The 26,244-nt window shown below is 40.1% G+C and overlaps 1 protein-coding gene across 12 annotated transcripts in view; it reads right to left on the reverse strand.

Moving 5' to 3' along the window:
- kalrna (kalirin RhoGEF kinase a) overlaps nt 1-26,244 on the reverse strand; it is a 734,910-nt gene that overhangs the window by 100,699 nt on the left and 607,967 nt on the right. For 7 of the 12 annotated variants that reach the window (XM_087989060.1, XM_043693729.2, XM_043693725.2 and 4 more), the window contains exons 35-37: nt 17,507-17,790; nt 16,654-16,806; nt 2,433-2,525 (exon numbers count right to left, since the gene is read on the reverse strand). In XM_087989060.1, coding sequence (XP_087845186.1) covers nt 2,433-2,525; nt 16,654-16,806; nt 17,507-17,790 — 530 coding nt within the window. The remainder of the gene's footprint in view (nt 1-2,432; nt 2,526-16,653; nt 16,807-17,506; nt 17,791-26,244) is intronic. The other 5 variants (XM_043693728.2, XM_087989063.1, XM_087989062.1 and 2 more) reach the window with 1 other exon arrangement.

Below are 26,244 nucleotides of genomic sequence, written 5' to 3' on the forward strand. Positions count from 1 at the left end.
TGTTTGGATCCAGGACACTACCCTCAGGGACTCCTGCACAGATGTCCTAGGACTGAGTTGACTGACCTCCAACAACCACAATTATGTTCTTCTGTGCTGGGTTTGACTCCAACCAGCAGAGAGTTCTCCTTGATACTCATTTCTTCCTGTTTCATGAAGGCACCTTGAGCCACACTCAGTAAATAGTGCTTTTATGTCAAGGTAAATCACTTTTACTTACCCTCTTGAATTCAGTTTTTTTGTAAACGATCAACCTAAGGCTACAATGAGGTCAGGAACTGAATGGGCCTGGCAGAACCTGAACTGAGCATCAGTAAACAGATAATAAAAACAAAGAACTGGAAGTCAGAAACAAAAACAGAGTGTGCTGGAGAAACTCAGCAGGTCTGGCTGCATCTGTAAACAGAAAAACAGAATTAACATGGGAAAGAATCATATTTATGCTGATGACGGGTGGTGGTAATTACATGAAGACAGTGCCCAGTGAGAGACATAGAGAGAGAGGAAAAAAAGGGATAAGCAAACAAAGAGATTGCTGATAAGCTGAGAGATAAATATCTGGTAGGGTGCTTATAAGAAGTGTAAATGGCTGAAAATGGGTTGGCTGTGCTGGGCACAATCTGAACAAGACAGACCTAAGGGTGTGGGGATAAGGTTACTAACACAGGCGTTCACATTCTGAAATTGTTAAACTCAATGTTGGATCCTGAAACCTGTAAGGTATTTAGATGGAAGATGAGGTGATGTTCCTTCAGATTGTGTTCAGCCTCACTGGAACACTATGAAACAGTATTATTGGCCAGGGAACAAATTATGTGCTTAAGTGGCAGGTAACTGGAAGCTCGTCGACATTTTAATGGACAAAGCATAAGTGTTCAGCAAAGGAGTCACCCAGTCTGTGTTTTGCCTCCCCATTGTAGAGGAACCCCATTGTGAACAAAGGATACAGTAGACTAGATTGAATGAAGCGCAGATAAATCACTGCTTCACGTGGAAGGTGTGTCTGGGTCCCCAGACCCAGAGGAGAGAGGACTTAATGTGCAAATATTAAAAATTCTGCAATTGCATTGGAAGGTAACATGGGGCTTTGGGGGGGTGGTGTTGGGAGTTGAGGAGGAGTGGACCAGGATGTCCTGCAGGGAATTGCCCCTGCGAAAGGCTGACAAGGGAGGGGAGTGGAATATGTGTCTGCTGACAGCATCCGGCTGGAGGTGGCAGAAATGGCAGATAATGATCAATTAGATGCAGAAAGTGGGGGTGAAAAGTGAGGTCGAAAAGGACTTTGTCATTGTTGTGAGAGGGAAAGGGAACAGATGAGGGCAGAACGCAAGGAATGGGTTAGACACAGCTGAGATGCAATCTGTTTCTGGTGCCTTAATTAATGCTGGGTAGTCTGTTCTGATTCATTCTTTTCTCAGGCTGGAGTGCTTTGATGCAACTGAATGGCTTGATAAGCTGTTTTAGTGTCAACCAAATTGCGGTTGATGTGGAGTCATACATAGGCCAGAACCAGGTGGGAATAACAGATTTTCCTCCCTAAAGGGAAAACTTTAGTTACCCAGGTGTTTTTTTTAAATTATAATTAACAATTCATAGCTAATATTAAACTAGTTTTTTTTAAACTTCCAGATTTGTTAATTGAATACAAGCTTCAGCACCCCGCCAGGGTGGGATTCAAATCCATGTCCCTACTGCATTAGCCTAGCACTCTGAATTACTAGTCCAGTGACAAAGCCACTGCTTTCCTGTATCTGCTGATAATCGGAAGCATCCCTCAGCATAACTGTGGTCCAGAAACCAACTGAATGTAATATACAGTGACTACCAACGTAATCAATTGAAACTCAGTCCTTCAGCAGAAGCACTGTCATTCATGAGCAATGTATTGTCACAAATCACTTCATGGTAATTGCATTGTCGAGACACATTGAAGAAAACAATGCACTTAATTATTGTCCTTTGTGATGTCAGCATGCTCGAAGGTGTAACACAGCCAGTGACACACTTTATTGAAGTTTAGGCATTGGTGTAATGTAGAGAACCCCATCAGGTAATCTGCACAGTGCATGGGCCAACAAACTGCAACAAGACAATTAGGAAGAAAATATGTTTCATTTACACAAGCAGCAGGGCAAGTGCTTTCCAGGACATAAGGAGAATTCCCTGCTCCTCTTCAAACAGTGCAATGGGATATTTCACGTCCATTTGAGTGGGTAGACATAGTGTAGGTTAATGCCAACCAAAAGATGAAGCCTTAACAATGTTGAACTGAAGCATCAACCATGAATCATGGGCTTCTCCTGGACTGCAGTGTGAACTTGTGATTATCTGACTATAAGGCAAAAGGTCTATCACTTTTTAAAACTGGAACTGGAGAAGTACTTGAAAGATGCACTATAATTCTATTTTTTTTCTAGAAACTCTAAACTTACCAGTTTACTTTTAACCAGTTTTTCGATTGCACTGACAAGGTCCGCAGCACTGGGAATTTCAGAAGCACTCTGACGGGCAGTATGCAAAGAGGACTGCAGGATTAGAAACGAGGGGAACATTACCAAGGTGAGAGCAGGAAAAGGAAAAGGAAAATAACAAGCCATTAGTAATGCCACAGGGAGGAAAAAGGGTAAAGTAGGGTATACATTAAAGGTAAAAATAGCATTAGGGTGACAGCAAAGCATTGTTACAAGCCTCAACATTGTCTGACAGAACTCAAATAAAGCAATCCATCAACAAGTGGGCTAGGTCTTTACATAATGGGGCAGATCTTCAAATGACTGCTGGCATATAGAACTGGTGTCCAAAATGGCGGCACTTAGTTTACTGCCAATTTTATACCCTGGACAGAAGTTGAAAATTTATACCGGTACACCAGACACAGCTTGTAAGAAACTTGCACAATATCTTTGTCGGTTTTTCAGGCTTGTTACTATTAAAGTGCCCATATTTTGAATTGATTAGAAACGTGGACATTCAACCTCTATATCACAGCAGATTGTTATGTATTCGGCAATTTAGTCTTTTCAGAAATGCTGACTCATGATAACAGGACCTTTGTACTTAATGTCTTTGTTTTATGATTTTCTATGTTTCTCCTCTACACCGATCAGAATAATGAGTGGATTTCAACAATGGTACCCGACCCCATTCCTATGACTGTGTGGTGACTGACCCCACTCCTGATACTGTGTGGAAACTTATCCCATTCCTGTGACTGTTCAGTAAATTACCTCATATCTGTGGCTGCAGGAGAAAGCGAGTACTGCAGATGCTGGAGAAGACAGTCAAGAGTGTGGTGCTGGAAAAGCACAGCAGGTCAGGCAGCATCTGAGGAGCAGGAGAATTGACGTTTCTGGCATAAGCTCTTCATCAGGAAAGAGGCTTGTGAGTCGGGAAGCTGAGAGATAATTGGGGGGGGTGGGGCTGGAGTGAAGGTAGCTGGGAATGTGATAGGTAGGTGAAGGTGTGGGGAAGGTGATAGGTCAGGCAGGAGGGTGAAGCGGATAGATGGGAAGGAAGATGGACAGGTCAAGGGTGCAGTGCTGACTTGGAGGCTTGGGACTGGAATAAGTTGGGGGAGGGGAAATGAGGAAACTGGTGAAATCTATATTAATCCCATGTGGTTCCAGGGTTCCAAGATGGAAGATGAGGCATTGTTCCTCCAGGCATCAGGTGGTTAGGGTTTGGCGATAAAGGATTCCAAGGGCCTGCATGTACTTGGTGGACTGGGAGGGGGAGTTAAAGGGTTCGGCAAAAGGGTGATGGGTTGGTTGGCGTGGGTGTTCCAGAGATGCTCTCTGAAACAATTCGCAAGTTGGAGTCCCATTTCCCCAATGTAGAGGAGACCACATCGGGTGCAAAGGATACAGTAGATGACATGTGTGGAAGTACAGGTAAATTTCTGTCGGATGTGGATGGATTCTTTGGGGCCTTGGACTGAGGTGAGGGGGGAGGTGCGGGTATAGGTTTTGCACTTCTTGCGGTGGCAGGGGAAGGAGCCGGGTGTGGTGAGTGGGCTTGTTGGGGGGGAGGGGGGAAAGATTGTGGATCTGACAAGGGAGTTGTGGAGGGAATGGTCTCTCTGAAACACAGATGGGGTGGGGAGGGAAATATATCCCTAGTGGTGGGGTCTTTTTGTAGGTGGTGGAAGTGGTGGAGGATGACGCGATGTATCTGGAGGTTGGTGGGGTGGAAGGTGAGGACCGGGTGGCCAAAGGGCCCCCTCACCTGTGTCTAAAGCCCAAAGGAACGCATATCTGTCACTGTGTGGTAACCTACCCCATTCCTGTGACTATGCAGTAACTTCCCCATTACAATGAATGTTTGTTGACCTGCCCCATTGCTTGTCATTATGTTGTTAGATATAAGTCCAAGATTGAAGACCGGTATGTATTGATGTTCAGGAAAGTTCATGTTGATATTGTGCCAGCTCCACAATCTCCTCAGTTCTACTATAAACTTTCTCTGATCATGAGAAGCCTAACAATGATGCAATCCTTAAGAAGAGTAGCAATGAGTTTTAAATGTGATCCTATATAAATCATTCAATATACACAACCTGAAATATAGACTGATTAAGATATCCAAACGTCTTCAAAATTATAAAATGAAACAGTGTTAAAAAAGATCTAGAGATATGTCGTGTTGGCAACTTGGTAGAAGGTTTGTTTTGCTGAGCAGAAGATATTTATACAGTCAAAAGGGTTGACCATGGGAAACCATGACATTGATGTATATTTGGAAACTGAATATTTGTTCAAATCCGAATTGCACCTAAAACTGGATGAAGACTCATATGAAAGAAGGAATTAAGAGCAGAGTTTACATAGCTAAATCTCAATCTAAGGCTGTCACCTGATAGCTCGAGGATCAAGGGAATTACAGGCCATTAGTAATCAAGGATAAATCCAGAGGCTTAAATAAATGCAGTTTCAAGCCAATCAGCAAAAGGAACCACTTAATTACCAGAAAGACATTGGGAGAGATCAAGATTTGAACTCGTCAAAGTGAATGGATGACATGCTCTCCTGTTATATTGCTTAAGGATGGCATTTGGTGTAAAAGAAGTGATACAAATTTTGTCATAATAGTATTGGATTACTTGCTCTCAATTCTGTTAGTCAGCTTATTGGCATCATTATGCCAAACTCCAGATGCAGATTTGGAATGGACACATATAACCATAAGGGCATAAGATGTGGGAGCAGAAGTAGGCCATTCAGCCCATCAGATCTACTTCACTGTTCAGTTAGATCATGATGCACATAGCAGGGGGCTACATTTTGCTGGCCCCATAATGATGTGGTTAGAGATAGCTAAAAAAGTGATGATTCTGTCAGGGTGGTACCTTGATATATTTATGCCTTTGAGGAACACCCGCTCGAGCAGCCTAGGATGCAGGTCGACTGTCCGTTCCACAAAGATGAACAACCCCCCCTCACCAAACAAGGTGCTCAAGATTCCAGCTCAATCAGGTGACTCCCACTGACAGGCACCAGGGCCATAGGAGCCCAGACTCCAATAATGGGGGCATGGGGATGAAAGATCAAATCAGCCTGTTCAGAAGGGCTTTCCTCATCCCAATATCCCTACTTGCTCCAGGAGTTTGCAGTACAGTCATTCTGTGTCAACAGCTGACAACACACCCACACTGAGGTGCTTGTATTGGCATCCAATCTGCCCATGAGATTAACTCATATCTCCAGAGTTATGATTTGGCTGGCAGGAATCAAATGACCATTTCCATCCTTAAAAGGTCAGTGAGGATGGCCACTTAAGTATTGTGTACCTGGTAATTGTGCCACTCATCTCACTGCTGACAAGTATGGAAGCAGGAACCCCATTTGATGCTGAGAACATTTTCCTGTAGTCCATGGAGAAATTCAGCCCCATGAGTAAAAGGATAAATGTGCCTGCAGGTGAAATTTAAACACCAAGCTGGCAACCAAAGTATAATTATGTTTTACACATTTTGAGAAAGCTGAAGAAGAATTTAAACCAACCATCAGCATTTGTCAAAACAGCTTCAGAGTGGGTAAAGAGACAATAAACAAAAATAAAATTAAAGCGAGATGAAGATTCAGGCCCAGGTTTGCAGGCAGCCCACAGCTGGGCTGCTTTTAATAGCTCCTGAAATGTGAATGGTGCTGCAGGTGATAGTGGAGAGAAGGCGGCCTTATTTTCTGTTCAGAGATACTGCTCCCAAAAGTCAGCATTGCAACATGCCTAGAAAGAGCATGATGTTGACCTGAGGGTAAAACTCTTGAAACTGCCAGGGGTAGTCAGCATGACACATTGCAGCTGGAGATATCCTTGTTGTAGATGGTACATTTTCTGCACTTTGATCATTCTACATGTGGGCTCCAGAGTCTGCAGATGTCATTGGTGGCATCTTGACAGATGTAACAAAGAGGGCAACTCAACTCTTGCTCATTTTTCTTTGCCTTCTTTCATACCATGCCGTTGAAAACTTGACATACAAAGTCACTGATGTTATGATGAGTCAGGCATGCAACTATCCTAATATTCCAATCAAGCCTACAGTCCCTGATTCCGTTGGGAATGGGAGTCTGCATGTGCAGAATCATCTGCTGAAGAAAGGGTTGGTCACATCTGCCCATAGATCTGAGTAGAAATGAAATATCTCAATATACAATGCAGTCTACACATCACTCTAGAGATCTGATTTTCCTTTATCCTAAGGAAAATGTGTACAGTATTGATAACAGGGCAAAAGAAAACTAATTAGAACAATTCATATGAATATTCATGAGAACCTAATTGATTAGTGAAGAAATATGATCAAAAATGCCCCAGGAACAGCCTAAAATATTTAATTTTACATTGCTCTCTCTTTTAAGTGAACTTCCACCAGACTTTTCAGTCCCCATCAGCACTCTTCAATGCAGGATGAATAGGTCTTCCTACATGTATGAACTGCATGGATGAAATTTGTGCAGTCCCTCTTGTTTCAATATTTAAATGAAATGTTTACATATTTTGAATGAGAGGTATTACCACCTCTAACTGCCATCCATAATTATGCAAAGTCCTGTCCACGTCTATTTCTAAGGTGGAATCGGGAGTAAAATCAGTTTAATTTGGAAAGGGAAACAAGCTGTGGACTTCTCAAACTAAATTCAGTAAGTGATCTTAGAGGGAAGCTCTCTCAAAGGCACCAACCAGACTTTCTACAATAAGTGCACCAAAGATCTAGATAAACTTTTAAAAGACGGATGGGAATGTTCACATTGGTGGGTCTGCTCCACTACTGATACATCACAGGAATTTGAGACAAAATCTAGTTAACGTATAAACAAAATTAATGCTGCATTATGGGGTGGAGTGGAAGCAGTTCCAAGGGATTTCCCATGGGAGTTATTGTCAGATTCAGACCATTGGAAAATGTGTGTGAAACAGAAAGTGGATTGCAAATCATACAATATTTTAGGAATAATCTGATCAAATGAAACTAAAACTCACCATGGGACCTGGGAGTTTACACATTGCATAAAACAACATACAACAAAGAAAACACAGCCAACATAGAAAAAAATCAACAACCTGTAAAAAGACAATTTGAGGCTGATAACTACTGAAGGGTCAGGCTGCAATGGAATTGAAGCTTCTGTTAGAAAATGTTCATGTCGATCTTAGGAATATGTTCATTGCTTTGCTGTAACAGCAAAATTGGTGTGAAAAATTCAGAACCATGACAAACCATGAAGCATAACTTCCCACTGCTGGATGACTGGCACACAGCCTATTTATCATTATGGGGACCAGACCTCATATTTAGCATGAAGACAGCTGGATTAAATTTAGCCTACTGCTTCTGACCAGGAAGTGTTTCTATAGCTAACAGCTGAATGTAATTACTTTAAGTGTCTCAGCACTAAAGAGAACATCCTTAAAATCTGTGATGTATTTACACTGGCTGGTTGGAAGATATGGCCCCACTGTGATTTTTACAGATGTTATTTATGATAGCATTTTATCTGAATATGTACTGACAGAGCTGGAATTGAATTACAGGGGGGAGGAGAAACGCAGATGTGAGAGGTCTAAGGACCATTAAAGAACAGCTGCAAAGTTTATGCATCTACCTTATTCTGCTGTAAATGATGTTTTAGCAAGCTGGTAAAAGGTTGGACACAGCAACTGCCACATCCCACTCAGACCAATAGCTTCAGCAATTTGAAGTACAGCCAGACCTGTTGAGAAATATCTCCACCATTATCTACAGATCTCTACATTGTGCTATGCTTTCACTGTGCTCCCAACCCGCTGCAACTGATGCATATTTTCACTGTCCACACTGAGACTGAAACTTCTCTTGTTTGTTATCAAAGAACAACATGAAGAAAACTTGCGATATCTTTTAATATTTTTGCCATACGACAGATTTGTGAAGAAAGTTACAGCTCATGGCATAACAAAAGTGACGTGGATAGAAAATTGGCCTGAGAGATAGGAAACAAGGAGGAATGGTCATTGAGTCATAGGGATGCACAGCTTGGAAACAGACCCTTCAGTCCAACCTGTCCATGCTGACCAGATATCCCAACCCAATCTAGTCCCACCTGCCAGCACCCGCCCCATATCCCACTATGTTTTGGGCTGGAGGAAGGCTTGTAATGGAGTTCCCCAGACTTGGTATTGGGATCCTCACATTTCCTCAATCTTGCTATGCAGGAGACAATTTCAATGTTTGTGGGCAATAAAAAACTTGGAGATATTGTAGATATTTGCTGATCGCTCTGTCTGAGTTTGGTATTACACACCTTTGGAGCAGGTTGAACTTGAATCTGGGCCTCCTGATCCAGATGGTGTGATACTGTCACTGTGCCACAAAGGCACTAAGTGAACCAGAATTCAGCAAGGCAAAGAATGACACTCCTCTGGCCTGAAGCCTTAGACCACTTGGCCATCCTGACAAGTTGTTAGAAATGTTGTAAACTGTGAAGAGAACAGTATGGAACTTTAAAAGACAATGTCATGTTGATGGAGTGTGGGGACAGGAGTCTAATGAAGTTCAGTGCACAGACAGGCGATACATTTCAGTCCAACGAACAGGAAGAGAAATAAAGGGTGCTATTTCAAATAGTGTGCAGGAGCAGAGCGAGCAGTCAATAAAGCAAACAGTATTCCAAGTTTTAAAAATAGGGACATAGAGTTCAAGAGCAGGGAGGTTATGCTGAATTTGTACAGGTCACTGGTTAGAGGTTAGTGGGAGTATGGTGTAAGTTCTGGTTGTGATAGTTTAAGGAGAATGCAAACACATTGAAAAGAATGCAGGACATGAGGAACTTCAGGTATGAGGATAGACTGTCGAAACTGGGATTTTTCTCATTTGGAATGAGAAGGTGAAAATGAGATTTGAAAGAAGTTTTCAAAATTATGAGAGGCCTGGGCAGAATATGTCGGGAGAAACATTTCCTGTTCATTAGACAGAGCAATGTGGAATAAACATTTTCACACAGTGAATCATAAGTGTATGGAATGCACTGCCTGGAAATGTGGTGGAAGCAGGTTTAAATGAGTAATTCAAGAGGGCATTGCAGATTATGTACATTGAAAAACAACATGGCAGGGTACTGAGAAAAGACAGGAAAAAGCCAAAGACTGGCATTCAGTCAAAATGCTCAGAAAAAAATTCAGAGCAGGCAAATAAGAAAAAAAATACATGACTGTTTTAATACATCTATAAATCCCAGGACTGGCACAAACAGCAATCATTGGAGACAAAAGGAATAAAAATGTGACCATCAACAATTAAATATTGGGGTCCATTAAAATCTGTGTTTTCCAAGTATTTACTGTATGGCATGCAATTATTTTTAACAGCTATTACAGAAGTAACTAACTTTCCAAAATTCTAGCATATGAAGACAAAGGGAAGAATAATGAAAAATACTCATTATTTTAATTGGGCTTGCGTCAATAATTCATCTGGTACCAAATGCACCCCATTATGAGTGCATTGTTTTCTTAAAACAAGCTTAGAAAGAAAGATTTTAAAGAACTCTCCAACAAGCACAGACAAAGAGATGATGATCATCTGACGTTATGAGTGGCTGTCCTATGGCCATTAGACAGAAGGGTCCAGACAATTCGTTGACACAGAGAAAGTAATCTGCCCCTAGAAAAAGGCATAACAAGAAGTTCCAGGCTCAGACAGCAGGAGTACTCAGGACAGGAGGTATCGAGGGAAGTCTGCAGGGGCCAGGGCAATTCCGCTCTGGAATAATCATGCAGGGGCCAAGAGAGTTAAAGAGCCAGATTCCACGCTGCAGTAATCACGCTGATGCTAGGTAAAATCCACCCTGCAGGATCTGCACAGGGACCAAGAATACAGTAGACTCAGGGTAGAAGGGATTTTTCCCAGACTGCCATCTTCATCGAGCAGTCCTTGTCAGGCAGGTGTAAGATGGACCAGAAGGAGAGGAGGCAGACCAGGGTAAGTGTTCCCTAATGCCTAATCGACAGAACCCGATGCTGTCTTCACAGCTTTAATGAGACTGAGTTCTTGCATACAACAGCCTGTTTGTCTTATAGTATGTGAACCATCCACAATTGTCGAGGCATTTGGATGGATATATGAATGGGAAGGGTTTGGAGGGATATGGGCCGGGTGCTGGCAGGTGGGATTAGATTGGGTTGGGATATCTGGTCGGCATGGACGGGTTGGACCGAAGGGTCTGTTTCCATACTGTACATCTCTATGACTCTATGTATACATGCTTCATCTAATTAATTAATGTATCAATTCCAAACTATTGCTTCTTAACAAACTCAACAAACTATCAGAAAATTACAATAAATTAGTGAGTTTTGATTAGATTTGTAGCACATGTCGAGGTTCTGGATGTAGGTTTGCTCGCTGAGCTGGGAGGTTCATTTCCAGACGTTTCGTCATCCTACTAGGTAATATCTTCAGTTGGCCTCAGGTGAAGCAGTGTACATGATTCCTGCTTTCTATTTATATGTTTGGGGTTCTTTGGGTTGGTGATGTTATTTCCTGTGATTATGTCATTTCCTTTCTTTTTCTCAAGGGGTGGTTGATGGGGTCTAACTCGATGTGTTTGTTGATATAGTTCTGGTTGAAATGACATCAGAGTAGGGTGACAAAACATCTGGAAATGAACCTCCCAGCTCAGCGAGTAAACCTATATCCATTACAATAAATCATTGACTGCCTGACTAACATCAAGCACCTTTAAAGGAAACACGAACAATATTTATTCAGAAGTTTATTTTATGGCAGCATTTAAAAGACGTAAATGCACTGTTTTATTTCTGGTTTTTGCAATTACACATGTTGTGGTTGAATGAAAACAGCCCAAGTAGGAGTACGATGAAGAAGCAGGTTACAGTGCTCGTTTCACTATTAATGACCCTCTCTTTTTTACACATACATGCATCACAAAAAGGCTGAAAATCTAGGTGGGCCCCAGTCCCAGTACGTGTTGAGTATAGCATGATGTGGTTGGGTCGGCAACTACATGTCTTCATTTCAATTGCCATTATCTTGTAAGGTGAGCAAGCGTGGAAACCAAAAGCTCATTTTGAAGTAGCTCGTTAACAAGCTATTGAGTTATCAATGAGCCTCAGGGACAGATCAATGTAGGAGCAGGGCAAGATATTTAAGAAGATATTTCTGATTACTCAGAATATGCATGTTCTAAGGGGAGGATCCACCATGGGAGATTAAGTAAGTAAGTTAATGGAAGAATCAAAGTGAAGGAAAAAGCATATAATAACACAAAGTTGAGTGGTGGTTCAGGTGATTAGAGAGAATATGAAGAGTGGTGGAGAATGACTAAAAGATTGAGGAGAAGAAATAAATAAAGGGTTGAGAGAAAGCTAACTAGAAATGTGAAAATAGATAGTGAGAGTTTCTACAGGTGTTTAAAAAGGAAAGAGTGAGTGAGTGTGGTTTCTCCAGAGTGCAAATGGGGAATTGGTTGTGGATAATCAAGAAATGGTAGATGAAGTGAACAAATATTTTGCTTTTAGCTTCACTATAGAGGATACACTTTGATAACAGCTGTAACCAGCTTTTTCAAGTTCTCAGAGGGAAAAAGTGGTGTTTGATAAAAATTACAATCACTCAGCAAACTGATAGAACTGTGGGCCAACATGCTCAGAGACATGTCTTAAGAGTGGTGGCCAACTACCTGATGAAGGAGCGGCAATCTGAAAGATAGTGCTTCCAATTTAACCTGTTGGACTATAACCTGGTGTCATGTGATTTTTAACTTTGTACACCCCAGTCCAATATGGCATCTCCAAATCATGAGCTTTTGTATGATTTTTGACTTCACTATTTCATTGATTTGAGTTTGCTATACGGAATAAGGAGAGATAGAGAGTATAGAGAGGGCTTTGAATTGGTTGCTTTGACTGATCCCTGTCCATGACATTACCCCTCATCTGCCTGAAGACCTGGCCTAGCAGCCTAATTAAATGCGGAGTCTCCTTTTGACACGTTATTCATTGTGCTGAGACAGTGGGAGCAGGAATGAGTGCACTTTCTGTTCTGCTTTGCTCACCCCACCAAGTTTCCGGAGGAACAAAACTTCCTTTGTTTTCCATGTGGTCCATCTTATGATATGGGTGGTTTGATCCACATTTTGAAAAAACACTTTCAGATACATCTAACGTTGTTAAACTATTTTTGTATCCCGTTCTTTAGCGTCCTTAGAGCTTTATAATTTTCTGTCACAAATGTTATCTGTGGACATGCACACTTATCCCCTGCTATTACATTAATTATGCTGGTTCTCTTCCTTATGGTGTTTTCCGTAGTACACATGTTCAGACTGCTTTATTGTGGGATTTATAAGTATAGGAAGATGCTGGAATGCATTTTTATGATTATGGCATCAGCTGTTTATGAGACATCTGCTTTTATAACCAGTTGAAATTCATAGGTAAGGCTGATGGCTTAGCTCTTCTTTTGAAACTACTTCCACTGTCATTGTCATTTCATTGAAACATACACACATTCAAACTACTTTCTGTCAGTAGTTCATGGCATTTTCTATACATTGATGACAGCCATAAATTGACTGTATCAAAGACTGCAGTTAATAACAGAAAGTTCATGCTACAAGAAATAAATTATTTCTCCAAAAGAATCCTCGAATAGCAGGGTAAACCTCTTTGCATCTACTATAAACTTAATAGACATGTGTGTAGTGCAGACAGCTAAACTCCCAAACAGCATGTGCAGAAGCATGCATGACATAGTACATTGAGCTGAAGTTCCCACCTAGGGTGCTGGTATGATCCCAAACTAAACTGCACTTGTTTCAAAATGTATTTTTATTCCTGCAAATTTCCCCTTAAAACTGCCAACTATACCTCAAATTTCTGTTAATGCAAAATCTACCGTGCACAATCTGACGGTGTTTAAAAGATTTCTTTTAGAAAAGAGAAAATATTGCTTTGATACATTTTATAATAGAATCTAGGTCAAATTTAATTCCAGCTTAGAATGAGTTCAGCACAACATATTCAACTAGGAACTTTTAATCACAATATCATTACAAGACTGCAATTAACCTGATTCTAAATACTGGAAATTAATATAAAGATATGGAAAGTCTGCTGACACTGACAATCTGACTGCACACACTCACCTCTGATTTTTTTCAATCAAACAACAAAGTGCAAATGCTGGTGATCTGAAATAAAAATATAAATTGCTGGCAAAACTCAGCAAGTCTGGCAGCATCTGTGGGAAGAAAGCAGAGTTAATGCTTGGAGTCCGGTTCCGGAATCAGTGGACCCGAAAAGCTAACTCTGCTTTCTTCCCACAGATGCTGCCAGACCTGCTGAGTTTCTCCAGCAATTCTGATTTTTTTAAGCCACACGTGCAACATAAAACTGATTTTTCAATTGGGAAAAAAAATCTACTTTGTGTAATTATAATTTTTCTCTTCACTGATATTTTTAGGTGTTTGTTAGGTCTTTGTCACTCTTTATTTCAATTTATTTCAGAAAACTTGCTGCTACTGTGCATGCTCCTGGGTGTCAGCAGTCTTAAAAATATACAAGTTTATTTTTGATTGGAGCTGTCAGCTCCCTCTGAAGTATTCTTTTGAAAATTATTCAAAACCTTTCTAAATGCACCTCTTTGTGTTCTTGGGTCCAAAGGTTACAACTTAGTCTTTATAGCTTCCATGAAGGAGTGCAAAATGAATGCAATTAATGAAACACTCAATGAAGATCCATTCACCCTGAGGTCCTGGCCAGTTTTATGGGTAGTGCATTCTTACAATGCAGTGCTTTCAGATAAAAGGTAAATGATTGCAGAAACTTGATAGGCACTGAGCACAAATCTTTGCTTAAAATTATGCAGTCGTTTGAACTGGTTACACTGGTACCAGTTGAATTCCATTAGAGTTTCTCACATGCAAGAAAAGATTATTGTTCACTTTTCCATTTACTGTAATTATGTTTCGTATTTGTTCAGTAATAATTTATGCTGCCTATTCTGTCTAGTATCTGTCTTCCCATCGACCTCTTTCTCAACTCTAAAGCAGTCACTATTCTGCCCCATCAACTGTATTACCCTACTTCCTCAACTAAGAAAAAAGTCAAATTACTTGTCAATATATAAATCACTGAACTCTTTAATAAACTAAATTATTTTAGCCAAGTATTTTTTTCTCATTCCTTCCCTTTATTGATAAATAAAGCAGAATAAGGCAGGTCAAAAGAACTGGAAGACCAATCTGGATAAAATGAAGAAGACATTTGAGTCATGGACAGGATTCAATGTGCACATAAAGCTAGGAACACAGCTGAGCATTGCAGGGAAAGCAAAGAACTTCAAAAGAGAGAGGAGAACCAGTGATGCAGATATCCAAGTCCTGAAGGGTGTGGCATTATGCTATTAGACAACCAATGTAAGGTAACAGCTGCTTGATCTTGTGCTCAGATAATAGACACCAAAACTGCATATAGCACTCCAGGTATGGTCTCATCAAAGTTCTATACAACTGTAGAAAAACTTACTAATTTTTGTGCTGTAGTTCCTGTATAATAAATACTAATGCGCAATTTGCCTTATTACTTGCTGTAACCGCATGCAACCTTCACACAGGTATTGGCAAATCTCTGTGAGCATCAATGCATAAAAGTACTCAACATTTTTTAAAATCTCCCTTTCTATCCTTCATAATGTAGTAAATTATTTCACTTCACAGTTCCCCAAGGAATATTGTATCCTCTTGACCATTCATCCGTCTTGTCCTCCTCACTGTTTAATGTCACATATACTTTTGTATCATCAGAATACTTGTGTAGATTACTCTCAGCACCTTCATCTAAGTCAGTAACATAGACTGTAAAATGTAAAATGTTAAGGCCCCAACACTGATCACTAATTACAACTGTCAATTTGAATATGTCCTGTTTATTTCTACTCTGTTTTCTGTACTTTAAACAATCCTCTATTCATGCTAATATTTTGACCCAAACCCCATGAACATTGACCTTGGGTAATAATTTTTTATACCAAAATGCATTTTGGAAATCCAAACATACTGAATGCACAAAGATCGAGGCTGCCACTCTCATGTAGTATGAAGGGGTGCTGCACTGTTTAAGGTGCTGTCTTTTTGACAGAGTCACATTGGCTCCAATTACTATATTATGATTTGAGCACATATTTAACACTTCCTCAATCATAGATTACAGCATTTTATGAACAATTGATGTCAGGATCTTTGACCTGTGGCCTTCTGCATTCCCTTTCCCACCTATTTCGAATAGTGGTGTTACACTTGCTGTCTTCTAAGCCTTTGGGACAATTTGTGAACAGCCTCTTATGGAACTTTCCAGGTTACTGCACATTTGTGAATGCTTAGAAGGAGCACTGTGCTGTTTAACTGACCTTTTAAATTTGCTATTGCCTGTTTTTGAGTCACTGCCCAAAACAATTTCTCTCCAGCATCTGTTCTTTTGCATAACGTAGGTTTCCTCCAGTGCCCAGTTTCCTCCCACAGTCCAAAGGTGAGCGAGTTAGGTGGATTGGCCATGCTAAATTGCCCATAGCATCCAGGGATTTACAGGCTAGGTGGGTTAGACATGGGAAATACAGAGCTATGGGGGATAGAGTAGGTTGTGGTGGGTCTGGGCAAAATGCTGTTTGGAGGATCAGTGTGAATTGATGGGCCAAAAGGCCTGCTTCCATACTGTAGGGAATTCTAGGTTCTATGAAAACTTCCATATTAGTCAATTTTGTATTACAAAGTAATGCTACAGTTAAGACGTTTTCTTCACAACACTTTGATGCTTAAATAATCAGGAATGTCAACAATTGAATTTACTAAGCTTATGCACAAGGAGTTTGTTTAATTATGCCTATATTAATGAATCCATTTAAAGAAAGCATAACATCTTTTGGGCTGAATTGAAACAAAAATAGTTATTCACTGTGCAAAATTGAGCAATTCAGTGTAAATGACAAAGAATGACAAATTTGTTCAGCTGACCTTTCACCATGTGGGAAGTCAAATTATCAAACTGGTGAGTAAAAGTGACCAAGTGTCAAAATGCCTTTTCATTTCTCAAGCTACAGATCCATGCTTCAAGACAAACTGACTCATGATCATGTTGACATTAGAAAGCTGGGTTACATACGCAATCCTCTGGTGATGGATCATTATCAATGATTTTCATTGGGGGAGGAAGTGGAGTATGCGACTCGTCATCTGGTTCATCCTCTCCTCCACTCTGCATTCCAGAAGAAGACTTGGATAAAGTGCCACTGGGTGGTTCATCTTTCCTTCCCTTCTGTTGTGAGAAATTCCAGGACAGATCAAACAATATATATTTCATAGATTCCAAAGATCATTAGTGATTTAAAGTCAAGCAAACCAGTGATACAAAGCAATTCTCAATAAAATCTTATGTTAGTCTTTTAATAGTTTCTTGCTGATGTAAGGATAACTAAGTTGGTTTATTGCATGGGAAGTATGCAACATTTCTCCTCCTCCATGTTTCTGCTTTTATCCTGCCAAAAATATATACATTTATTTATAGTATATATGTTGAGCATAGCCCCACAAACACCCAAAACGTCCCTCTTCATATGTAAACAGGTATAGTGAATGGCAAGAAACAGTGCAATTCAGCCCAAATCAGTACCTCTTGTCCTCCTTCTATTACTCTTGGCAACAAGCTTACATTGATAGGAATTGGGAGCTGAGGGGAATTAATTAACTTTTCTCCTCCAAATCTAAGATTACTGTTCCTGCCAAGATAAACAAACTTAGTCAGAGCCAGAATTCAATGTGTGAAATTAATGGTCTGGTGATCAGTTTGACAGTGGGCAGTGTACTTAGCAGTTAAGCTAGTGTGGAGTTCATTATCTATTTTCAGTTTTAATAAAGTATTGGCTCACATGATCTTGTTTTTATTTCAAGACTGGACCTATCAAAGAATTCTCCCTCCTCAAAATAAAGCATTCCGAGCTGTGCCAAAAGAAACATACCTCATCTGCACTGTCCTCCTGAGGTGCGTTTTCATTCTCCCCTGCCTTGGGTGAAGCTGGATCTATGCTTGCCTTGCCATTCCTGCTTCTTTTCTGCTTAACAATCTTCCGATTGTCAGCTTTGCCACTGCTGAGTCTACGGACAGGACTAGTCAGCCATTTCTTCAGTGTATTTCCTGAACGTTTGGGTCCTGGGGAGTTCTGCATGGAGTTTAATGAAGGCTGAGGCTGAAGGTTTGAAACAGATTCAGACTTTGCTCCATTGTCATTCGGTGAATATGCATCTGGAACCAACACAAATACAAACGCAAACTCAGATTAAAATTGAGAAATGTATCCTTGCTCTGCATAATTCCCTGTCTAGAGATCCTAATAAGATTATGATTGTATAGCTCAATTTATAAAGCAATCTAAATTGACGTGAGAAGGAAAGAAATTCCAGTTGTAACTGTAACTGCAGAATTAAAGTACTGTCGGCCAAATATTTTGGAATATGAACAGATTTAATTTTAGTTTAATTTGGATAATTTAATCATGTCTTTCATGATTACAACAAAAGTAGCTGGCCACAAATTTTCTAGTATTCACGAGGTTGACTAAATAGTAGATATTAACATTCAGAAAGTGGTCCAACCAGAGAATAATAAGAATTAACAATCGTTATTTAATAAGATATATTTCAACAGCTAAGTAAGCATTGGGAAGAGCAAAGCAGATGACAACTGCAAAACTGACAGTTTTACTGCCAAATGAACTGTTGTACAAAGAATGATGGAATGAAAGATAACAGCATATGGGATTGACTGCCAGTATCCTTGTGCAACAACTATTGGCGGTAATGTTACAAAGCAGCCACAATATTGAAACACCATAGTCCTAATGGTGATCTGTCTGCTTCACAAGTAACATAGATTTTTATAGCCAGGAAAACCCTTCATAATGTAGTTCAAGAAGAAGAGAAAGAAAGCAAACTCCCACGAAGCTTCTCTCTTACTTAAAATATGTCACAAGCCCAAATATATTTTGAACTTAGAACTTACTTATAACACTTTGAGCTTAAAGTATTCTAATGCTTTTATGTTTATTTTTACAACCACAAGCAAAACTGGATCAAAAATCAAAGTAGTGCTGAAATCCCTCAGAGAAAGCTCTAACTATAATTCATTCAAATTCTAATACTTGAGGTGGTGGCTTTTCTGAGGGAATTTTTCTTACTTTGTTTCAGATTAAAAGATTTGACTAGGTTCTTTATTCATAACAATCAAAAAACCATTTTTTAAAAAGCATTCCATATGTTTAATGTATGGAATCCTGAGGATATGATTTTAGTAATATGGGTTTAAAGTCAGGAATAAACTAAAACTTCATCTTAAATCATTTAGAGAAGACAAACGTACATAATACTTATTTCTCATTAGTTAGCTCCTTCTGGAAAGAAAAGGTCACTGCTGTTTTATGCTGTTTAAAACAAAACCTTGAAACATTTTCTTCCCTTAGTAATCCTCATTAAAAAGGAAGACAATTTCAAAGAAGATCACTTTTTTAAAATAGACATTCCCAAAATCACTGCATGAAATATTAGGATATGCAGTAATTTCAGAATCCACGTGTGAGCCAGTGTGGTGCCAGGTATGTAGGTCATATGTCCCAAAGAATTGTAAGGTACAGACTGTATCCAACCAGCGCATGCTTGTAAACTTGCAACACAGTGAACATTAAATGTGATTTTGCACTTGGACAATATTAGCTGAATAATCTTGAGTATGCAAAAATCCACATAGATAACTAATTTAGGGTTATCAATTTAAGTTGTAGTGTTGCACATTTAAGTGTTTTGGAAACTATACATATTAATATAGAGTGCCCTGTTCTTTGCAGACAAAGTGAGTCTGTAGGTGCATTGCACTCGTTTCATAGAACATAGAAAAGTACAGCACAGAACAGGCCCTTCGGCCCATGAAGTTGTGCTGAGGATTATTCCTAATTTAAAATAAAATAACCTAACCTACACACCCCTCAATTCACTACTGTCCATGTGCATGTCCAGCAGTCGCTTAAATGTCCCTAATGACTCTGCTTCCATCATCACTGCTGGCAACGCATTCCATACATTCACAACTCTCTGCATAAAGAACCTACCTCTGACGTCTCCTCTATATAACTTCCTCCTAATATATTAAAACTATGACCTCTCATGCCAGTCAATCCTGCCCTGGGGAAAAGTCTCTGGCTGTTGACTCTATTCATGCCTCTCATTATCTTGTATACCTCAATCAGGTTACCTCTCTTCCTTCTTCTCTCCAGAGAGAAAAGTCCAAGCTTAGTCAACCTTTCTTCATAAGGCAAGCCCTCCAGGCCAGGCAACATCCTGGTAAACCTTCGTTGCACCCTCTCCAAAGCCTCTGTATCTTTCCTATAATAGGGTGACCAGAACTGGACACAATATTCCAAGCATGGTCTCACCAGAGTCATGTAGAGCTGCAACAAAACCTCACGACTCTTAAAATCGATCCCCCTGTTAATGAAAGCCAAAACACCATATGCTTTCTTAACAACCCTATCCACTTGGGTGGCAACTTTGAGGGATCTATGCACTTGAACACCAAGATCCCTCTGTTCCTCCACACTGCCAAGAATCCTGTCTTTAATCCTATATTCAGCATTCAAGTTTGACCTTCCAAAATGCATCATTTCGCATTTATCCAGGTTGAACTCCATCTGCCATTACTCAGCCCAGCTCTGCATCCTGTCTATGTCGCACTGCAGCCTGCAATAGTCTTGATACTATTAATGGCACCTCCAACCTTTGTATCATCGGCAAATTTACTCACCCACCCCTCAACCTCCTCATCTAAGGCATTTATAAAAATTACAAAGAGCTGAGGCCTAAGAACAGAGCCCTGCGGGACATCACTCACTACTAACCTCCAGGCAGAATACTTTCCAGCTACAACCACTCTCTGCCTTCTGTTAGCCAACCAATTCTGAATCCAAAAAGCCAAATCTCCCTGTATCCCATACCTCCTGACTTTAAAAATAAGCCTACCATGGGGAACCTTATCAAATGCCTTGCTGAAGTCCATATACACCAGATCCACTGCTCAACCTTCATCAACCTGTCTTGTCACCTCCTCAAAAAAGTCAATAAGATTTGTGAGGCATCACCTGCCCTCACAAAGCCATGCTGACTGCCTTTAATCACTCTATACTTTTCCAAGTAGTTATAAATCCTATCCCTCAGAATTCTTTCCAAAACCTTGCTGACCACAGACAGAAGACTGACTGGTCTGTAATTGCTATGGATTTCCCTATTCTCCTTCTTGAAAAGAGGAACAACATTTGCCTCCTTCCAATTCTCCAGTACGACTCCAGTGGCGAGTGAGGAAGCAAAGATCTTCGCCAGTGGCTTAGCAACCTCCTTTCTCACTTTCTGGAGCAGCCTGGGATAAATCTGGGTCTGGCCCTGGGGACTTATCAATCTTAATGTTTGACACATTTTCCAGCACATCAACTCTCATTCATATCAAGGTCCGTTTCCCTAGTGAAAACCAAAACAAAAAAATTCATTTAGGGCTTCCTCTATCTGCTCAGACTCCATGCACAAGTTCCCTACCTGATCCCTGACTGGCCCTACCTTCTCCCTGATCATTCTCTTATTCCTCACGTATGAGTAAAATGCCTTTGGGTTCTACCTACTCTTTCCTGACAAGCCTTTTTCATGCCCCCACCTGGCTCTCCTCAGTCCATTTCTGAACTCCTTTTTAGCAAGCCTGTAATCCTCTAAAGCTGTGCTAGATCCTTGCTTCCTCCATCGTACGTAAGCTGCCTTCTTCCTTTTGATGAGAAGCTCCTCTGTTCTCATCATCCAAGAGTTCTTAATCTTACCCCTTCTTGCCTGTCTCAGAGGAACAAATTTGTCCATCACTTGCAACAACTGCTCCTTAAACAGCCTCCACATGTTTGTTGTGCCCTTTCTGTGGAACAATTGTTCTCAATCTGTACATCCCAACTCCTATCTGAAAGCGTCATAATTTACTTTTCCCCAATTAAATATCTTGCCTTGGTAACTGCTCCTTTCCCTCTCCAAGGCTATGGTAAATGTGAGGCAGCTGTGGTCACTGTCACCAAAGTGTTTTCCTACCGTGAGATCTGACACCTGCCCTGGCTCATTTCCGAACACCAAATCCAAAATGGCCTCTCCCCTCATTGGTCTGTCTACATATTGAGTAAGGAAACCCTCCTGAACACACCTGACAAAAACGGCTCCATCCAAACCATCTGCACTAAGGAGGTTCCAGTCAATATTGGGAAAATTGAAGTCACCCATAACAACAACCCTGTTACATCCGCATGTTTTCAAAATCTGTCGGCTTGTAAGTTCTTCAATCTCATTTCAACTGAACAAAATAGTTGACAGAGATTGCTGATCATTTCATTGGAAAATATATTGACCCATCAGAGTCAACCTGCCTGGCTTAAAAATTAAACAAAGACTGGCAGTTAACTGTAAATTATCACTAACTGTGCATTAATCATTCAAATGCCTCTATTATTGACAGTCCACTTGCCAACCAATCAATATTTACTTTTCATACAGTATATTGGTTTTCCCCTTAAACTGGTGTTCTTGTGAATTGGCCTGATGGGTGCAGGATGAAAAGATTCATCAGGGTAAGGAACATCGCAAGCTAGCTTGCAAGAATATTGGAGTGGGAGAGGGAAGATTCAGCTGTTGGAACCAACAAACATAGGCAAGAGTAGGTAAGAGGTACTCTTTGGGGAATATCAGGAATTAGGAACAAAATTTAAAAAAGGACTCAAGCATTACAATCTCTGGATTATTACCCACATCATGTGCAAACTGGCATAGAGATAATAAAATTCAGAAATTAAATCCATGACTAAAGAAGTGGGGTGGGAAGGAGGGTTTCCATTTTGTGGGCCAGTGGCATCAGTATTGGACAGGAAGGAACTGTATCATTGGGACAGGCTTCACTTGAATCAGTCTGGGACCAGGATCCGAGTAGAAAGGTTAAATAGAGTGGTCACAAGGACTATAAACTAGTTAAAGGGGGAGAGGGCTCAGCTGAGGTTTCCAGAACATGTAAGAGCACAGCAAGAGGGCTAGAATGCAAGAGATGTGACGTACTGTGGTCAGACTGCATTTGGAATATGGTGAGTAATTTTGAGTCCTATATCTCAGGATGGATGTGCTGATGTTAGAGGGGGTCCAGAGAAGCTTCAAAAGAATGATACCAAAAATAAACGGCATGTTAAATGAGGAGTGGTGGAGAACTCTGGGTTTGTATTCATTGGAGTTTAAAAGGATGAGGGGGTGTCTGATTTTTTTTCTTAAATATATTCAACAACTTAGCTCAAACAGCCTTATTTTTTAGCAAATTCCACAGGTTCACCATTCTCTGGGTCAAGAAATTTCTCCTCATCTCAAGTGCAAAATGGCCTTACCATTTCCTGACACTTTAACCTTTTATTCTGAATCAGGGGAAATATCATTTCTGCATGCAACCTACCCAGCCCTACTAGAATTTTATACTTTTTAATGCACTCTCCTCCCATTCTTCTAAACTCCAGTGAATATAGGCTCAGTCAACCCAATATCATAGGACTGTCCTGTCATCCCAGGAATCAATATGCTGAACCTTTGCTGTATTCCCTCCCCCTGATAGCAAGTATATCTTTACTTCGGTAAGGAGACAAAAACTGCGCACAATATTCCAGGTGGGGTCTCACTAAAGCCCTGAACAATGCAGTAAGACTTCTTTACTCTTGCTGCATCTGTATGCTTGTTTTCAGTGACCAGGATCTCCAAATGTCTTTTTACTTCAATCTTTTCCAATCTATCATCATTTAAGTTAAACACTGTCACTCTGTTTTGAAATTGTGTTGATGAAGGCTTTTAGAATTAAGCCCCAAAAAAAAACAATTTTATTGTTGTCATCACTGGTTGAGTAGGGCTCTTATTCAGATAACTATTTAATTCAAAAAGAATTAACATGATTGATTTAAAAGACAACAGAGTTATTCTTTAGTAGTCCTGCTAAAGTAACACTTTAGAGAGCTAAATGCGACTGCTACATTGAACTACTGTGCTAGAGACATTACATGACTAGGTTAAAATGAATGTTTATCCAAATTCCTATTTACTGTCCTTCTTTGTGATTCCTTGTTTTTCATTTTCCACTTTTCTGGCTTGTTTGATTGTGTTTCTGCACTTTAAGAGTGACAATCTAACACGATGTTTAAAACGTAATTACTCTTCGATTTCTCAGTGGGTTTTCAGAGTTTAAAAGAGACACAACATTTTGAAATACAGTTAATATTGAACATTTGTTTATTTGCATCTTTGCCCCTCAATCAAAAACTCATTGCTCAACAAGAGGAATAAGCTGTAAATTTGCATTAAAAACTCAGCTATGCAGGGGAATAAAACAGAAAGCTGAGTATACAAGAACATATTGAAACTATACCATGAGGCATAATAGTTTTACACAGAACGTTGCTTAGGTGTAGAACCAATCAAGCCAACTTTCCATCTGAATAGACAAATGGAAAATCTTGAAAAGTAATGCACTAAATTTGTAGTTTCATGCATCCATTTTGTATTTTGAACTTCAGCTGTGAATTTAATTGAGGGATTGTGCTGTTCTTCCACATGACTAATGTGTTTCTATACTATAACATAAATACTAGTGCACAAATGTACTTAAGTAGAGGATAATGTTAACACCAAAAATAAATATAATGTGGTCCAATGAGGTATAAAGTCCTTTTAAAATCTGAAACCCATCCAAAAAATGGAATCTACTTTTGACTTTGCCAAGGTGGGACTGGGGATGGGTAACTTGCAAGCAGGAATTGGTATTTGAATATTGTCATGAAGATGATAGCCGCCATTTTAACCATAAAAGACTGTGTTTCAGGAAATCTTACAGCTTAGATGTTGTGAGAACAGCTCCAAGAAAATGTAACTTTCTGCATCTAGGCTAAGACGATTAGGGAGTGAAGTGGCCTCTCCCAGCCAAGCCAGCTACTAGCTCCCTGCCATTGGATCCTTCCGACTGACAGATCCAATGTCCCCCTCCAACCCAAAGAAGAGATTGTTTATGCTCTCTCCACTAGCAGCTGCAGGCTCCCTGCCTGTGACTTAGATGTTATTGAGTCATAGAGTTGTACAACAAAGAAACAGACCCTTCAGCCAACTCGATCATGATGACCAGACATCCTAAATTAATCTCGTCCCATTTGCCAGAATTTAGCTCATATCCCTCTGAATCCTTCCTATTAAATATACCCATCCAGATGCCTTATAAATTGAGTAATTGTACCAACCCTCACCATATTCTGGCAGCTCATTCCGTACATGCACCACCCTCTGTGTTAAAATGTTGCTCCTTAGGACTCTTTCTAATCTTTCCGCTCTCACTTTAAACCTATGCTGTCTAATTTTGGACTCCCCTACCCTGGAAAAAAAGACCTTGCGTATTCACTCATTATTTACTCTATCCATGCTCCTTATGGTTTTATAAACCTTGACAAGGTTATCCGATAGCCTCTGACACTCCGAGGAAAATAACCTCAGCCTATTCAGCCTCTCCCGATAGCTCAGACTCTCCAAACCTGGCAACTTATTTGTAAATCTCTTCTGAACCCTTTCAAGTTTAACAACATCTTTCATATAGCAGGGAGATCAGAATTGAATGCAGAGTTAATCATTATTCAGGGAAGGCAGAGGTGGATATTCATTTCCTGGGCTTTGAGAGCTGCTCGGTATGTGCTCAGGTTGGTAGATTTTCAAAGAAAGTTGTTTTTGGTGACTTCTACAGAAGAACATAATGGTGTAGTATGTTAATGTAGTTTACTTCTGAGGTGAGAGGGAACACCTTCCCTTGGCTGCTCAGCTGAATTTGAAAAATGTTTAAGAGTGACAACACAACAAGGTCGGGAGTTGATTGGTTGTAAAGCAACTGCTGTTTGGGGATGTGTTTCAATTCCTGTAATTGTGAACATTTTTTGCACTCACACAGGGAAAGTAAAAATTTCCAAGCACTGAACATGGAGCTGATTTCTGAGCAAGAATGAAGAATTTCTATTGCAGAGAGTGGAATTCAATGACATAAGAACAGAGCTGGACTAGACAGACAAACCAAAGGTTGGCAGGTAAAACAGCAACTAAACATTGGGCTACATTCAAAGGAGAGATGGGTATATTCAATGTATTTTCCCTCAAAAGAAAAAGACTGGGAAAACAAAGCCAGTACTTCCTAAATGACAAAGGAATAGAAATTAAGCTAAAGAAGAAAATGTCTGTTTGTAATAAATGACGGGGAGTAAGTACAGCTGAGAACCAAGCTGAAAACACAAGATGGGACATGAGAAAGCAAATATAAAACACAAAGAGGAATTATGAAAGATAACTGGCAGCTAACATAAAAGTAAATCCCAAAGTTTCCTATAAGAACATCAAAAGCAAAATTAAGGCCAATTACAGACTAAAAAGGTATGTACACATATAGGCTGGAGGCATAACTAAGGCATTCCATGAATACTTTGCATCTATCTTTACGTAAGAGGCAAATGCCGCTCAGGCCATGGAGACAGAAGAGGAAACTCAGTCACTGGAAAGGTTTAAAACTGATAAGGCAGAGATATTTGACAACCTGCTGGTGTTTTTGTTGATGAAGCGTCATGACTAATAAGAGGCTTCCAAGGACATCAAA

Source organism: Chiloscyllium plagiosum, unplaced genomic scaffold (genome assembly GCF_037043375.1).
Source record: "Chiloscyllium plagiosum isolate Xiang-an unplaced genomic scaffold, Cpla_swu_hap1 HiC_scaffold_7, whole genome shotgun sequence".
In the NCBI taxonomy this organism is placed as follows: domain Eukaryota; kingdom Metazoa; phylum Chordata; class Chondrichthyes; order Orectolobiformes; family Hemiscylliidae; genus Chiloscyllium; species Chiloscyllium plagiosum.